The sequence below is a fragment of the Podarcis melisellensis genome (assembly GCF_964234715.1).
Source record: "Podarcis melisellensis genome assembly, chromosome: 7".
NCBI lineage: Eukaryota > Metazoa > Chordata > Lepidosauria > Squamata > Lacertidae > Podarcis > Podarcis melisellensis.
Genome location: NC_138539.1, coordinates 27,128,421 through 27,146,688, shown reverse-complemented (window position 1 = coordinate 27,146,688; position 18,268 = coordinate 27,128,421). Strand labels below are relative to the sequence as shown.

The 18,268-nt window shown below is 44.6% G+C and overlaps 1 protein-coding gene across 3 annotated transcripts; it reads left to right on the top strand.

The window, feature by feature from the left end:
* Window positions 1-7,944: 7,944 nt before the first annotated feature.
* Window positions 7,945-15,658, top strand: LOC309374663 (proto-oncogene Mas-like). 3 transcript variants are annotated; one of them, XM_081919833.1, is made up of 3 exons: window positions 7,945-8,155; window positions 12,859-12,970; window positions 14,493-15,658. In XM_081919833.1, exons 2-3 carry the CDS (start codon window positions 12,875-12,877, stop codon window positions 15,459-15,461), a joined length of 1,065 nt encoding a protein of 354 aa, XP_081775959.1. In that variant the 5' UTR covers window positions 7,945-8,155; window positions 12,859-12,874; the 3' UTR covers window positions 15,462-15,658. The 3 variants fall into 3 exon arrangements, with proteins under 3 accessions (XP_081775959.1, XP_081775960.1, XP_081775958.1); XM_081919834.1 differs by having other exon boundaries at window positions 7,945-8,159; window positions 12,862-12,970; XM_081919832.1 differs by having other exon boundaries at window positions 7,945-8,196.
* The last annotated feature ends 2,610 nt before the right edge of the window (window positions 15,659-18,268 follow it).

The window sequence follows — 18,268 nt, the reverse complement described above, 5'->3', positions numbered from 1 at the left end:
TGAGTAATAACTGATCTGCTTCAAGGATCCCCATAGCTCATAGGAACTATGTTGGGAAACCACTCCCTTGGATAAAAGACCCATTCCATTCCAAGCTCAGCCTGGTACCCTGACCTGAATCCTGCCAGGATATTCAGATTCAGCACAAAAATACCAGTCCCATGACACCAATGTTCTTTTAGAAACAAGCCTGTATGCATGTGCATTCCAAATTGCTTAATAGCTGCAGAAGCTTGCCCCAGACATAGCAATAAGCAGCAAATTAAAAAAGATGGGGCAGCCAACCCCTGTGTTCCATATATAGAACAGCAGCTCCATAAGGAGTTTCCACAACAGCGTGTCCATTCATTAATGCTTAATTGCAATACAGCACCTATGCAAAAGTGAAGATGAATGCCCCACAAATTCTGACTGATGACTGCAGTTACAGGGAATATGAAGTAACGCTGAGATTATAGGACCTCTTTAAGTGTCAGCAGATGTCTTTTATCAGTGTTTATCCTTTTTGATATAATTTAATGGGAGATGATATGTTAATGTGCAGCTGGAGTTAACTACCTTTCAGTCTCAACAAGCCCAAGAAGCATTTCCAGCTGACTTAGTTTCAGCCAGAACTGTAATTACCAATCACAAGAGAATACGTCTTTTTTATATAAAAAAAACTAAACTCAACTAAACATATAAACCAAAATTCATTCAAAGTCGCTACAGCCCAGATCCAACATTTTGAAACTCTGAAGTATTCAAAGTTTGACCTGGGGATTGGGGAGTGAGATTCTATGGAAGAAGTGCAGTGTTGCAAGCAATGCATGGTGTGTGCTGCTGAAAGCTCTTAAGGCAGGAGTGGACAGACTTCAGACTTGCAGAATTGATTTTGCTTGTTACTAGAACCCTGAGGTCCATCAGCTAGAGCCCCATGCATCTACTTAGAATTAAAGAACTCTGAGCCCAGGAATTGGTTTTGAGTACTCAAGCCCTCATTCCCAGCATGTCTGCACTTCTGTCTCAGCGACATCTTCGCTGGCTCGGTCGTGTCCACAGAATGGATGGTGGCATGATCCCCAAGGATGTGCTCATTGGCCCATTGGCAGACCAACTCTGCATTACAAAGATGCCTGCAAACGAGGCACAAAGGCTGGCAACATCAACCCCACCATGTGAGAATCCCTTGCCGATGACTGCAGTTCCTGGATTGTGTACACATAGCAGTGACCAGAGGAGGAATGGCTACTGGGAAGAGCACAGAAAGAAGAAACTGTGGTGCAGTTGCATTTGCCCCAGCTGCAACAAAACATAGCTCTCCCATATTGGTGTCTACAGCCACAGTAGGCACTGTAGCCTTCCAACAGGTTGACTTCACCCCCAAAGGTACACTCCTCCATTGTCCATTGATGGGCGCCAGCAACCAGAAACTGCTTGGCGCTCACAGTTCATCCACCCCAAAATCCATTCCTGGTTACACCTCACCAGTTTTCTTCATTGCAGCATTTAAGGGCAGGGGGATCATTTGGTTGTTGCCGTTGTTAAACAATTGGGAGTCAGAAATCCTCGTTGATCTACTTCAGATCACCCAAAGGTCTCCCAGTTTATCCCATAATACCTTCTGCCTACCCCTGCTCTAAGAGACAGAATCTCCCAACATTCTCACCCATCGCCAGAGCTGGATTAAGACATGTTAAGGTCTTCAATTCTGTCCAGTTTGAGAGGCTTCACAGCATTACCAAAGAGAAAGTGTATTATTCTAACAGGAAGAACAATAAAAAGGGGAGGGGAAACCTTTTATATAATACTTGTTCATAAGTGGTGATGCAACTAAAAATTGGCAATCTAACACTTTTCTTGCAATCAGCCTCTTTGAATCTGAAATTACCTTTAAATGAAAAGGCATTATTATCTTATTTGGCATACATGAAAACTTCTAGTGTACACCAACGCAGGAGCAGTATCACACATAGTTTAACACTTACTAAATAGAAGCGGCAATACAGCATTCATTGTGTGTGTTATGCCCATGACAACATTTAAAACACTTCCTTTCATGATTATGTAAAATTTTAAATTAGGCCCTTTCTTTCATTTAGAGACTGCCTCAAAACCTGAGACCCTAAACTGGAACTTCCTTAGTTTTGGCATAAATCTGACACTGCCCATCTCTCATTTTCCAATAGCTTGGATAGCACCAAACACATGACGTGCAGGTATTAATCTAGCCATTTGTTTGCATGCAAGGACCAAGCTTTGTAATGTGTGTTGTCGGATTGCACTGTTAATGCAATACAGTTTTTTGCAAAATGGACGGGTATAGCTGTTCTCAGCATATCACATGGGAAACATCTGTATGCTAGCACAGGAAGATTGAGGGAGACTGCTCACAAAATATTTTGTATTCAAGTGCACATACCTAAGTCCAGCCACATGCACACCACATTAATAATGAAAGGACGCACACAGGTCTCACATACAGATTTTTTTTCTTTCAAATACAAGGAGGTGGCAACTAATCCTTTCTTTCCTGTTGCTCCTGTGTATCTTAAAAGAGAAAGATGCACTTGAAAACTGTATGCTCTTCATCACATATGCAGTATGCATTTAGTTGTACTTAGGTGTCTTTAGCAAATACAGAAAATATCCCATAAGGCCCCAGTGTCAAGAGCTGGCTCATAGAATCCCAGTACCAGAATTATTGTGCTTCTACTCGAAGAGGGGAACCGCCATGTGCTTGCGTAGTGATTATAGTGCAATGTGTAACCTGGGCATAAGCTGGACATTAGATTTATTTTTGTTTGTTTGTGTGCTTAGATTGGCAGGCTAGAACTGGGTTCAAGTTCCCACTCAGCCATGAAGCTCACTGGTGACCTTGGGCCAGTCACTATCTCTCATGCTAACCAGCCTCACATGATAACTAAATATACTGTCCTTGAGCTTCTTGGAGGAAAAGTAGGATACAAGTGTATTTTTTTTTTAATCAACCAATCTGTTAATTAGTATATGAATGATGTCCCAAATTTTCATAATGCTTCCAGCCCTGCTCCTTTTTAGTTTGAAGGATTGTTTTATTGAGTGTGCAGGAACCAGATTTTGGTTTGCTTGCTTGCTTCTTTGTTTTTGTTTGAAAGATTTAGATGCCACACTTTTAGAAGAGCTTTCAGGATAGGCTACAAAAGCAAGGTAAGATTTGTTAATAAAATGCATTGCAGTTATTAATGTTTGCATTTATATGCCATTTTTCCTCCAAGGAGCTCAAAGTGGCATACATGGTTTACCCCCTCTCCATACCATGACTGGCTCAAGTTCACACAATGAACTTCATGACTTAGTGGGGATTTGAACCCTGATCTCCAGTCTCCTAACCTCTACCCTCTATGCTATGCACTGGCATAGGCTATAGATGGCTATCCATAGCGTACACCATACATGTTGTAGGATATCTCGCTCTGGAACCCAAATAACATTCTTTAATTTACAATTGCATTCATGGCGTGTCAATTGTATTCAATTTCTGTGGGCTAAACCAGCCACATATAACCAACATGCTTTAGTCTAATTAATGCATGAAGGGGTTCATAAAGTAAGCTGTCCTGCTGGGCTTAGCCTATGTCACTTCCCCTCACTAAAGGAGGAAATAGCTAAACAAGCCTTTGTTCCTAGTCTACATGTGAACTTTGGTGTGTGAGGAGCTGTGAGCTGATCCCCCAAGCCACATGGCTTTAACCCATCACTTTTGTTCCAGGCAAGAATGTGGTCCAAAACTAGTATTTTCCTATAGCAATAGTTTAGGAGCTTTTATCATTTTGTAACCAATATATGTTTGACTGCCTGCGCAACTTCTTCTGACTACTGTATGGAAAAGCACATGAATCTGAACTTTGGAGGGTTTGTAAGTAAACCATTTTATAACTTACAGGCATGTGATCTTTTTCTATGCTAGAGGAAGTGAGATAATTTGGAAATAACTCTGAAAAGGGGATGTTTTGCAGTTCACTAAAAGGGCATCACCTTGCCAACAAAGGTCCATATAGTCAAAGCTATGGTTTTCCCAGTAGTGAAGTATGGAAGTGAGAGCTGGACGATAAAGAAGGCTGATCGTCGAAGAATGATGCTTTTGAATTATGGTGCTGGAGGAGACTCTTGAGAGTCCCATGGACTGCAAGAAGATCAAACCTATCCATTCTTAAGGAAATCAGCCCTGAATGCTCACTGGAAGAACAGACTGTGAAGCTGAGGCTCCAGTACTTTGGCCACCTCATGAGAAGAGAAGACTCCCTGGAAAAGACCCTGATGCTGGGAAAGATGGAGGGCACAAGGAGAAAGGGACGACAGAGGACGAGATGATTGGACAGTGTTTTCGAAGCTACCAGCATGAGTTTGACCAAACTGTGGAAGGCAGTGGAAGATAGGAGAGCCTGGCATGCTCTGGTCCATGGGGTCACGAAGAGTCGGACACGACTAAATAACTAAACAACAACAACAAAAGGGAACATTTTAAGGTTTTACAGCTTTTATCTCAACACTTTTCTTTGCTCCTATTTTGCCATGTGAAATCTCTGCTGGGGTTCAATCCCCTAACTTGAATCTTGGCATGCAGAATTTCTACCAATTTCCACTTTCAAAAGACCTCAAAATGACCCCTGTAGCACTGTGTTAACATTTCTACTAGAAGTAAATTAATCAATATGGGCCTGCAATATGGGAGAGGATTATGTCACATCCCACCATGCTGGGAAGTCATTCTCCCACCCCCGCCTCAAGATGTTCTCACTGACAAATACCAGATGCTGACAATCTTAGCTATTGACTCAGCAATTCCTCCTAAGACAGTGAATCTGTGTAAGTTCAACAATGCTTTAAGCTTTTAATTTAGAATATTATCCTGCAAAGCAACAATAACAACTGTTATTTGCCTTCTATCTTTGGGTAAAGAATGAGCCACCAAAGAAATGATTAATGGGTGCTGTACCTTATTGTTCTTTGCTGGAAACCACAGGAGGTGAGACTGCTCTTGTGGTCAGGACCTGCTTGTGGGTTTCTTGTAGGCATCTGGTTGGCCCCTGTAAGAACAGAATGCTGAACAAAATTGATCATTGGCTTGGTCCAGCAGTAGTTATGAAAGTATTGATTTTTGCACTTTAAGCAATGGAGATCTTTTTGGGGGTCCCCTACCATTTCTACAACCCTGCCTCCCCTGGCCAGAGCCGGGCTAAGGGCGGCTAATACCAGTAAAATTACAATAAATAAATAAATAAACAAACAAACAAACAAACAAACAAACAAATTTAAAATACAGGTTGAAATATGATTTAAAATGCAGCCTCATTTTAATAGTAGCCCATAGATCAAAACCATAAGGGGAGGGAAACATAAGGGTCAGACTGAGTCCAAACCAAAGGTCAGGCAGAATAGCTCTGTCTTGCAGGCCCTGCGGAAAGATGTCAGGTCCTGTGGGGCCCTAGTCTCTTGTGACACAGCATTCCACCAAGTCGGGGCCAGTACTGAAAAGGCTGTGGGCCTAGTTGAGACCAAACTAACCACCTTGAGACCTGGGACCTCCAAAGTGTTGTCATTTGTGGACCTTAAGGTCCTCCGTGGGGCATACCAGGAGAGGCGGTCCCATAGGTACTAGGTATGTTCATTCAACCTTTTTTCTGCACTGGACAATATATGTAGTTTGGACAGGGAAATCAGGCCTCCTAAACCCAATACTGTGCAGCCAACTGGCCCTGGTGAGTTCTGGCTGAAAAGAAGAGCCCTGAGTATCACTGAGTTTAACTACAGAAGCTACATTAACCACCACTGCCCTAATTACTGTATTACTATATGATCCAGCTATAGGTTGCAGGTTTGATCCCCATGTGGGACAGCTGCATGTTCCTGCATTGTGGAGGGATTGGTCTAGATGATCCTCAGGGTCCCTTCCAACTATAGAATTCTATGATTCTATAAGCAGTCCTTTAGAAAACCAGGTCTTAGACTGTTTTAAAAGTCAAAGCCAGCACCTCAAATTTAACCCAGTAATATCAGTACCAGTGTAGCTGCTGTGGGATAGATCTCTATGCTGTGATCACTTTGCTCCTACTAACATAACAGCAGTTTCAGTTATAGGTTTCAGATCTTTGCTGTTAATCTTTGTCTAGTCTCTGGCCTTTCAAACCCAATTCTATACATGTTTACTCCTTCATTTACTGGACTTCTCCCCATATTGCAATCTGAATTAAAAAGCTGGCCAATTTAATTTTTAGAGCAACAAATTTGACCTTCAGATCAAGCAATCCAATGGGGAAAATAGAAATATTTCCGTTTTGATTCAGATTTGATTCCTTTCTGCCAATGCATTGTAGAACCAAGATGATCATGGGTCTGGAAACCTTGTTTTATGAGGAATGGTTAAGGGAGCTGGGTATATTTAGGGTATATGCATATGATGGCCATCTTCAAATATCTAAATGGCTTTCACATGGAAGATGGAACCAGCTTGTTTTCTCCTGCTCCAGAAGGTAGGATCCAAAACAATGGCTTCAAGTTACAAGAATAGAGATTCTGACTAAACAATCAGGAAGAACAATCAGGAAGATTGTAAGAGCTGTTCAACAGTGGAATGGACTCCACCAGAGGATGGTGGACTCTCCTTCCTTGGAGGTTTTTAAGCAGAGTTTGGATAGCCATCTGTCATGGATGCTTTAGTGGAGATTCCTTCATTGCAGAGGATTGGACTAGATGAAGCTCTGCAATTGTATCCATCAGGGTACAATTCTATGATCCTGCAATTCTACCCATAGGTTTTGTATCCAAGTAAGAGCAACAAGCAAAATGTCACATAATGACTGCATATATTCTGGTTGGTGAACACTGACAGGAGATTTTTTTTTGCAGATCAAGAGTTGCTTTCGAAAGCTACAGTGGAAGAGTTTTGCATGAAAATAAATTTCAGAGTTGAGTAGTTAGTCCGCAATCATGCAAAGGCAAAATCTGTCACTTAATTTGTCACTGGCAACATATTTACTCAGTTCAGTTCTGCTAAATGAGACCCAGCTGCGCTGATAGAACAGGCTTTGAGAAGAAAAGAAGGAGGTGAAGAAAGGAGGTCCATGAGAAATCATGCCTGACGCAAAAGTACAAAGCAGTGTGATTAAAATTTGCTTATACAACAGAGTGGAAAAATTCCGAACCAAAAACGTTATGGATGGTGAGATTCAAATTAAAATGTTCCAGTCTAATGGAAATGTTAAATATGAATGAGACTAAAGATGCCTCTGGAGAGTCCAGTTTCATTTATACAAGCATGTTCAGGTCCTAAAAGCAGGAAAGGGGGACTGAAAGACAAGCTATCGTTTTCTCAAGTACTGGTGACCTGGGTTTCTTTGGATACCAAAGGAGGAAAGAGCATGTATGAAGTTGCATTGACCATGTCAAAAATCTGGTTGGTTGGAAAAGAGGTTAAAAGAAATCACTTTCCTGAAGGTTGTTTATCAAAGGTGAAGCCAGCAGGAGAAGCATACAGGGACAGAGACCATTGTTTGCTACTAGAGTAGAATAGAAATACAGAGTTGGAAGGGACCACAAGGGGCATCTAGTCCAACTCCCTGCAATGCAGGAATCTCTTGCCCAACGTGGGGCTTGAACACACAATCTTCAGATTAACTGTCTCGTGCTCTACTGATTGGGCTATCCCAGGTGCATACTTCTTTTGCAAGCATATAGGAAATCCCAGGTTCAATACCCAATATCCCCAGTTGAAAGGATCAAGTAGTCAGCGATGGAAAAGACATTTGCCCAAGACCTTGGGAGCTGCTACCTATCAGAGTAAACCACATTAGATGGGTGGGCAAATATAAATAGTCTAGCCTGGAATGAAGCAGCTTCCTATGTAACACCATAGAATAGAATATGGGTGCTAGAATGCATGAATGACAAGTTAAGGGTGGGGGCATAGAATGCCAGGTAAGAGCAAGACAATTAACAAGTCAGTTGGTGACAGTTAGAGGAGAAGAAACCCAAGAGAGGACTGCAGGAGTAGAGGAAGGAAAAGTAGAGGAGAGAGAGGACATCAGGGAGGAGGGTGGAAGCAGAACAACAGAACAGATTCTGTTACATGAACGTTATCCAACTAGCAACTGATAACAGACACTATTCTTGCTGAAACAACTTTTTTTGGCAGGGGGTAGGTTTTCTTTATGTTTAAGCTTGTTCATTGTTACTACTGTAAGTTGATTATTTGCTTTACTATTTTCAGACGTATTTTTGTTTTGTTTTGTTTTTTGTTTTGTTTTGTTGAACATCCTATATAGACCAAAGCTTGAATGTGAACCTGCAATTTGAAATTGCACCTGTCATGCATTGACATGACTAATACTGAGTAGTGACAATATTACTAAGCAAATGTGTCCTATAATAATAATAATAATAATAATAATAATTTATTATTTGTACCCCGCCCATCTGGCTGGGTTTCCCCAGCCACTCTGGGCGGCTTCCAACAGAAATGAAAAATACACTAAAATGTCACATATTAAAAACTTCCCTGAACAGGGCTGCCTTCAGATGTCTTCTGAATGTCAGGTAGTTGTCCATCGCCTTGACATCCGGTGGGAGGGCATTCCACAGGGCGGGCGCCACCACCGAGAAGGCCCTCTGCCTGGTTCCCTGCAACTTGGCCTCTCGCAGGGAGGGAACCGCCAGAAGGCCCTCGGAGCTGGACCTCAGTGTCCGGGCAGAACGATGGGGGAGGAGACGCTCCTTCAGATATACTGGACCGAGGCCATTTAGGGCTTTAAAGGTCAGCACCAACACTTTGAATTGTGCTCGGAAACGTACTGGGAGCCAATGTAGGTCTTTCAAGACCGGTGTTATATGGTCTCGGCGGCCGCTCCCAGTCACCAGTCTAGCTGCCGCATCCTGGATTAGTTGTAGTTTCCGGGTCACCTTCAAAGGTAGCCCCACATAGAGTGCATTGCAGTAGTCCAAGCGGGAGATAACCAGAGCATGTACCACTCTGGCAAGACAGTCCGCAGGCAGATAGGGTCTCAGCCTACGTACCAGATGGAGCTGGTAAACAGCTGCCCTGGATACAGATTTGACCTGTGCCCCCATGGACAGCTGTGAGTCCAAAATGACTCCCAGGCTGCGCACCTGGTCCTGCAGGGGCACAGTTACCCCATTCAGGACCAGGGAATCCTCCACACCTGCCCGCCTCCTGTCCCCCAAAAACAGTACTTCTGTCTTGTCAGGATTCAACCTCAATCTGTTAGCCGCCATCCATCCTCCAACCGCTTCCAGACACTCACACAGGACCTTTACCGCCTTCACTGGTTCTGATTTAAAAGAGAGGTAGAGCTGGGTATCATCTGCATACTGATGAACACCCAGCCCAAACCTCCTGATGATCCCTCCCAGCGGCTGCATGTAGATGTTGAAAAGCATGGGGGAGAGGACAGAACCCTGAGGCACCCCACAAGTGAGCGGCCAGGGGTCTGAACACTCATCCCCCACCACCACTTTCTGAACACGGCCCAGGAGGAAGGAGCGGAACCACTGTATGACAGTGCCCCCAGCTCCCAGCCCCTCAAGACGGTCCAGAAGGATGTCATGGTCGATGGTATCAAACGCCGCTGAGAGATCCAGCAGAACTAGGAAACAGCTCTCACCTTTGTCCCTAGCCCGCCGGAGATCATCAACCAGTGCGACAAAGGCAGTTTCAGTCCCATGATGAGGCCTGAATCCCGACTGGAAGGGATCCAAATGGTCCGCTTCTTCCAGGCGTGCCTGGAGTTGTTCAGCAACCACTCGCTCAATCACCTTGCCCAAGAATGGAAGGTTTGAGACTGGGCGATAATTGGCCATCGTGGCCGCATCTAAAGATGGTTTTTTAAGAAGCGGTTTGATAACCGCCTCTTTCAGCGGGTCTGGGAAGGCTCCCTCACGGAGGGAAGCATTCACCACCCCACGAAGCCCATCGCCCAGTCCTTCCCGGCTAGCTTTTATAAGCCAGGATGGGCAAGGATCCAGGAGACAGGTGGTTGGCTTCACTCGTCCAAGCAGCCTGTCCACATCCTCGGAGGTAACAGATTGAAATTGATCCCACACAACTTGACCAGACAGGACTCTAGCACTCTCCCGCCCCGGCCCTGCTCCCACGGTGGAGTCTACTTCTTCCCGAATCTGAGCGATTTTATCTGCAAAAAAAATTGCAAAATCATTGCAGGAGAACATGTGGCCCGTACTGGGCCCCGATGTTACAGGTGGTTCCGCTAAATTGTGAACCACCTGAAAGAGTCTCCTGCTGCTGTTTTCTGCAGATGCAATAGAGGCGGTGAAGAAAGTCTTCTTCGCCGTCGCTATCGCCACTTGGTAGGCTCGACGTTGAGCTCTAACCCGTGTCCGGTCAGATTCAGAATGAGTTATCCGCCACCGGCGCTCTAGCCGTCTCAACGATTGTTTCATTGCCCTCAGATCTGTGGAAAACCACGGGGCTCTCCGGGCTTCATGCAATCGGAGAGGGCGCTTCGGAGCCAAACAGTCAATAGCCCTGGTTAACTCCACATTCCAGCGGGCCACCAGGGAATCGGCTGAAAGGCCATCAACATGGGATAAAGCATCCCCTACCACTCTCTGGAAACCATTTGGATCCATTAAGTGGCGGGGGCGGACCATCCGAATCGGTCCCACCTCCCTGCAGAGGGGATGGGTCGCAGAGAAGTCTAGTTGCACCAGGAAGTGGTCTGACCATGCCACTTCTTTCGTTTCACTTTTACTTAGTGTCAGATCACCAACATCCGTAGAGGTAAACACCAGGTCCAAGGCATGTCCGCGGCTATGGGTTGGGCCAGACTTATTCAGGGACAGCCCCATGGAGGCCATGCTTTCCACGAAGTCCCAAGCGGCCCCTTGTAAGGTCGTGTCGGCATGGATGTTAAAATCCCCTAGGACGACCAAGCTAGGTGTCTCCAGGAGAACATCCGCCACGACCTGAAGCAGCTCGGGCAGGGAATCCTTGGTGCAGCGGGGAGGTCGGTACACCAAAAGGAATCCTGTACTGCCCCTATTGCCCAACTTCCAGAACATGCACTCAGAAAACTGGGTCTTCCCAATAGGACGCCTGGTGCAAACTAATGACTTCCTAAAAATCACTGCAACCCCCCCTCCCCGCCCACATGACCTGGGTTGCTGTGCGTAAGAGAAACCTGGTGGACAAGCAGCGGCAAGGGCAGGCCCATCTGCTTCATCCAACCAAGTCTCTGTTACACATGCCAGGTCAAGTCCTCCATCCATGATCAAGTCATGGATGGCAGTGGTCTTATGAATCATTGACCTGGCATTGCACAGCAACACTTTCAGGTCATGTGGGTATCCCTTGCTGATTCTAGTATTCATCCGGTCAGGACCAGACCCAGAGGCAGGGATAGTCCTCAGACAACGACTAAACCTGCCTCCTCTGTAATGACATGGTCTGGTCTTAGCGTAACTCCTCCTCCTACCCGTGATCACTGAGATTGGTTGTCCCAGTGCATTCCCCCCTGTGAAACATATCCCAGCCATTTTGTGGGCTGGGGCCCATTCCCCGGCAGCCCTGACCCCTCCCCTTAAGAGCAAAATAACCCCTTTAAAAAACACACCAAAAAACACACAAATACAACAATACAAACAAAAAACAATAAAAATTACAAAAATTACAAAAACATAAAATCAAACAAATTCCCAGGCCCAATAAACCTCCACCGCACCCCCCCCTACATACAAAAAAATCAAAATAAAATTTTTAAAACATTTTAAAAGCACTCTGCAGCCCTCCAGCAGTGACAGCAACTGTTCTAGTGAGGCCCGTCAGGCCCTGCCCCAGGCCAGATGGTGAGTGGCAGGAAGGAGCAGGACCCCATACACTCACACAGGAGAGTCCTCCCGGGCAGCAGAGTCCAGCAGTCCTTTATGAGGCTTCAGGCCCCGCCCCAGGCCAGATGGTGAGTGGCAGGAAGGAGCAGGGCCCTCAGACACTCACATACAGGAGAGTCCTCCCGGGCAGCAGAGTCCAGCAGTCCTTTATGAGGCTTCAGGCCCCGCCCCAGGCCAGATGGTGAGTGGCAGGAAGGAGCAGGGCCCTCAGACACTCAACTTGGAGTCAACAACTTGGACACTCAACTAGTCAACAACTTGGAGATGGGCCTGAGAGAGCTCAGATGTATGTATGTATGTATGTATGTATGTATGTATGTATGTATGTATTTAATTTACATCCTGCCCTTCCTCCCAAAAGATCCTTGAGGTGGCTCAGGGTGGAATTTTGATTATGCAGTTGCGAAACTGATACAATATAGCAGTTAAGAGCATGATCTGTGAATAAGACAGTCCCCAGTTCAGCTTTATGCTAATTCATGAAGTCACTAGATGGCCTTAGGAAATCCACTATGACTCCACCATTTGCAATATGGGTGTAGTAACATTCCAGCTTGAAGATGGGGTTGCCGTATTAGTCTGCTGCAGCAAAAAGTAGCACCTTGAAAACTATTATGGCATGGGGCTTATGCCATAAACTTTTGTGGCCTACAGCCCACTTCATCAGATGTATGATATGTTATTTTGAGATACAAGTACATATATATACGGGATGGGGGTGGGGGCTGTAAACAGTGAGGACAGAGAAAAGTGCATGGTGAATGTGAATGGTGGCCATTCACAAAATCACTATGCAATCCTATACATGTCAACTCAGAAGTAAATCCATTGGGTGGAATTTGAAGTTGTGCTATGGAGATTGCTCCATCAACGTGAGTATTTATGCTTGCCTGGTGGAACAATCTCCTCTCCCCCCTCCCACCCATGCAGTATGAGCAGTATGTCAGTCACTACTGATACTTTCTCTTCTTTTCACAGAAGAAAATAGGAAGGAATGCCATTGCTTCTTTGGCTTGGGCTTTGGGGCCTCATCCAGCTGTCAGGAAGTGACCAGGTTTCTTCTGTTTCGACAAATTGTTCAGAAACAAAAGTAAGTGTTTTCTGCCACACATATTGACCTGGGGCAGAAAAGGCACTGCCTCTCTACAAACCATGGCTTGCAAATTAAACAGCCCCCAGAAACTCCACTTTCTGGTACAAATTCCTCCCTCTCTTCTCTAGTTTGCTATACCCACAAGCCAGAGGATTTGTGTTGCGAACCACGGCCAATGCTTACAAGGTCACCTCATGGTTTGTCAACCAACGTCAAAATATACCGTGGACCAGAGCTTTCCAAACTTTTCATGCTGGTGACACACTTTTTAGACTTGCATCATTTCGCAACACAGTAGTTCAGTTTTACTAGCAAACCAGAGGTTAAACTAACTCCTTTCCAGCCCCAGAAGGAGCATGGGGAGTGTTCATGCGACACACCTACACACTGCAGCCGACACACAATGCTCTGCCTTAGACACTGGTCAAGTAAAACAAGCCTGCTCAACACAGAGCATTGTTATGTACTATGAATATATAAATCTGAGCCACAGGGGAGAGAATTTACTGCCACAAGCTGTGGATAGCCACCAATTCATAGGACTGCCAATGGGGATTACAAAAGATCATGGAAGATAGCTCTGAACTCTGAGCTCCACATTGATAGCTCAATGTAAATTCCATGGTAAAAGCAGTATGCCAATTATACCTCTGAATAACAGTTGCAGGGAGTGCAAACAGAGCTGTCACTTTTAAATGCCACTTGTATAGTTTCTAGAAGCAACTTGAAAGCACTTGGAAACAGAAGGATGGACTAGATCAGGGGTTGGCAAGGCTTACCGGCCATGGGCCGGATCACTCCCCCAGAGATCGTCCGTGGGCCGGGCCAGCACAGCATGACACCGAAAATCACGTCTGCACATGTCTGCGGCACTAGAAATTGCTTCTGCGCATGCCCAGATGCCAAAAATCACACCAGCACGGAAGTGATTTTCGGCATCTGGGCATTCGCAAAAGCAATTTCCGGTATCTGCGCATGCACAGACATGATTTCCGGTGCTGCTTGGCGGGTCCCTGTGCCACAGGCGGCTCAGTTTTGTTCGGGGGCAGCTCCTGGGCTGGTAAAACGGTCTTTGTGCACCAGATCCAGCCCATGAGTCACATGTTGCCAACCCCTGGACTAGATTACTGATTATCAACTAGTGGGTCAGTGCCTACTAGTGGGTTAAGACCTGATCTAAGGTGGTTCACAACAGGAGAACTACCACCATGCAAATATATGGTAGAAAATTAAGAAGGGTTTGGGTTAAAAGTGGGTCGTGGGTCTGGATACCTTTGATGGACCTTTGATCAGATCTCCTGTTTGCATGCATTCCTGAGAGAGGAATATATGCCAGTTAAGTTAGGGAGAATGTTGTGCTTTGCTGAGCCTGGCTCACTATTTGCAAGCTACACTTTGCAAAGAGGTGATATAGCACCTGCAGTGGGTAACATACATGGCCAGCTTCCTTCCCCATTCATTGTGAATTGACTTTCAGCATTCAGTTCCAATTTTAAATTGTTGGCATTTGTCTCTTTAGGAGGACTTCCTTCTTCCTTCAGCTAACAGGACCATATGTGGAAGTGGCCAGCATCTAAGAAGTGGTGGTTTGAATATGACTGTACTGAACGCAACACGTCTTCCCACTGAATATTTGCAAGTTTTAGAAAATATTCCCTGCCCATGTGAGCACACAAAGAGCTTTCTGGCATGCTTATTACAAGATCGTATGATTGCTCGTTTCATTATCTTCATTTTCATGCTTTGGCTTTTTGGGAACAGAACCATCTTCTTCTTTCTCCTCTTCCGTATTAGAAAGACTTTCTTCACTGTCTACATCTGGAATTTAGCTGTAGCTGATTTTGGTGCCCTGTTAGTTCTGTGCAGTATCTTCATATTCTTTTGCACTTGTGAGGATTCGAGCGATGCTCTTGTTAAATTGTTCCTGTTACTGGCATACCTATTTTTCTTCATGCAAGGTACTAGCATGCATTTCCTAATGTCCATCAGCATTGATTGGTTCTTGGTTGGCCTCTTCCCTATTTGGCACCGACGTCACAGTCCAAAATATTTGTCTGTTTTCCTATCTGCCATTGTGTCTGCTCTTCTCTGGGCTTTGTCTTGCTGGCTGTTACTGTTTTTCAATTTGGGGCTTGACCCGCAGTCAATCATTATCATCACCTTAATGATCTTTGCTCCTCTAATGGTCATCTCCACCCAGACACTGGTCATCAAGATCTGGCGCAACTTAGGTGAGCAAGGAGAACCTTGCACAGAAATTTTGCTTGGGATGTTTTTCTCCCTTGTCACTTGGGCCCCCCTGAATTTGTTCTTTGCCTTGCACCATGATTTTGCAACCATCTCCTCATTGGCTTTCGTGTTCACTTCTCTGAGTGGCACCATCAACCCAGTACTTTACATTCTCATTGGCCAAACACTTCTTTCTGATTCAGGAAGTCTCATGTTGTACTCTAGGTGGGTTCCAAGGAGGGGAGGGGAAATCCACTAAGCAAATGAGAGACTTGCCATTTTGAGGTGGGGATGAATAATGGTGAGGAACTCTGGGCAACAGATACCCCCCTTTTTTTTTTAGAAGAAAGGAAGTCTGTATTGGTTCTTAAGGTCTTGATGGGTTAAAGCTATACCAAGATGAATAAAGTGTGCCTAAAGAATATTCATTTGATAAATAAAAACTACTGTATGGCATGCACCTTGTTTCACTTATTTAGAAGATAACTTTCAATGGATGATAATTTGTAACTGGGTCAGCCCTTCCTCTGCTTAGCTCAAAGGCAGGAACCTTTGATTCAAGTAAAGAATCCATGGCCCCCATGTACTATCAGAGCCCCCAAGAAATGACACAGAGACTTCAGAGAGAAGTCAACCTATTCCTGTTTGACAAAGAGAAAAAAAGCATGCCAAATACCTGTACCTATAATGTGGATAAAAGTTCTGGGTTCAGTTAAGAGTTTGGGGGCCCTTAGAAGTTACAGCACTGATTGGTTGAGTGTGTGCTTTGTATGAAGAAAGACGCAGATCCATCCATATCATGGATAGCTCACTAAGCAGAGCATGAGACTTAATCTCAGGGTCATGGGTCTCTTCCAACTTTACAATTCTGTGATTCCATGAAAAGGATTAGGTCACAAGTGACGGGAAAGACCTTTTCTGGAAACCCTGGATAGCCACCTGCGGTCAGAGCAGATAATCCTTGCCTAGGTGGACAAATAGCCTGGTGTAATGGCATGAGACAGCTTCTTGTGTGGTTCATATGCCAGTGGCGTAGTATCCCAGGGTCACAAAGAGGGTGTTTGAAAGCCCATTACTATTTTGGCAGCAGAGCCTGTCTCCAATATCCTTGAGCTGCTCAATAAGCATGAAAGGGGAGCTATTTACTGTGTACTCCAATACTAAGCACAAGGTGCTTCAGTTTCAAGGCAATGCTGGGCAAGTTTGGTTACATACAATGGAATTTCATGGAAAACACAACTTAAGTCACTCCAAATTGTGGTATTGGAGCACTCCCAATCATTCCCCCCCCCTCTCTCTCTCTCTCTGTGCATTTAAGGTAACACATGGAGATCTGTATTGATTGTTGCAGTGCACCCCTAATTTTTATTGCCATATGATTATGAGATTATTGCATAATCTTAGGAGGCTATGTAATATTAGAAGGAGTGTGGCTTTGAGGGGGAGTGGCTGTGACAATCACAAAGGGACCCTTCACACCTGAATTTGCCACTACACTACTGAGGCTAACACCATTAGTTCATTACAGGCAAAAGGAAGTTAGCATGTCAGCATGTAGTTTCCACAGATGTCAGCGCCTGGCAGACAGTCCCCATCAAAAACATTACCACTCTGTATTCAGTCAGGGAAAAGAATGAAGCAGCAGGAAGCAGAGAGCAGACAATAGCTCAGAAACTGACAAGAGTATTAAGAGAACTGACAATCTGAGTGCCAATGTCATTCTCCGAACATGCAGGGCACCGGCCGCGACATTAGGAGTACAGACTAGGACTAGGTACAATGGTAGCCGGCAGCATGGACAGAGACCAAGAGGCCACATCAGAGGACAGATGATATGAAGAGACAGGAGGGTCATGCAGGTCCTCCTGCACCCAGTGGCAATTCGTCATTCAAACACCTCTGGTGTCGGGCACACAGCAAAAACTCAAGTGCATGAAGTGATAAGAAAGATTGGTGTTACAAGTGGGCCTTGCAAGCAAATGTTTCAGTTGATACTTGAACCTGGGCACTGGAGAGGAATATTTCTGTGCCATTCCTCCTGGTTTGGAGAAGGACAGCAGGAAAATCTGTCAGATACAGTGATGAGGCTCTAACAGGGGATGGTTTCCCCATGTTGCAAGGAATTCAAAGGCTGGGTGCCAACAGGCCTCAATCTGCCTGGATGAGGGAAGCATAATGCACAGGTATTAATTTGTTTGTGTGTGTGTGTGTGTGTTGTCCCCACTGAGTACTGCAGCAACTTCCAGGAGCCCATCAAGAGCCTAAATGGGTTGGGGATGGACAAATCTGTCAAATTTGGTTTCTCTTATTCTCCCATTTTTCCATTCTTAAATTCAGTTCTCCACATTTCCATATCAACTTTTTGTTTTTTAAAGGAAGAAAGCCCTCATGAAAATTCCTCAACTAATTTCTCCTAATATACATATTTTTGTTTGCATATACATACATTAGCTGCTGGTGTGGTTATTTTGACTGATTTTAATTGTATTTATACTATTGTTTTTGTTTTTAAATCAGTATAAGCTGTCTTGGGATGGTTTCTTTCCTTGAAAGCTAGAGCATAAATGTATCTAATGAATGAATGAATGAATGTATCTAATGAATGAATGTATCTAATGAGTGAGCATTGCTCACTCTGCTGTCCTTATCCATCTACATACATCTAATGACCCACGACCAAATATTTGCAGTTCCTTACCTTAGATTCTTTGTGAAGACTTCTCATCCCATACTTAATCACATTTACTCAAAAGTAAGCCTAATTGATTCCACAGTCAGTATATTTTGGATTGCTGCTGTAGTAACCTAAGGTTCTGTTTCATGAAATCATTCTAAAAGCTGCACAATTGAAAGGTTTACTTTGTTTAAAAAATAAATTGGGATTACTAAACCCTGGTTCTTGTGTTGCTGTTAAAATGTCAATTTAAATGTCAGTTTTGCATGGGAAATATTCCGCTTGAACGTAGCCTCAGGTGATGAAAGGTGGCATTTACTATGCCAGGGCAAACCATTCAAACTGGGTTTTTCTTTGACAGGAGTGGAGGTGGGAAGGAAACACTCCTCTCC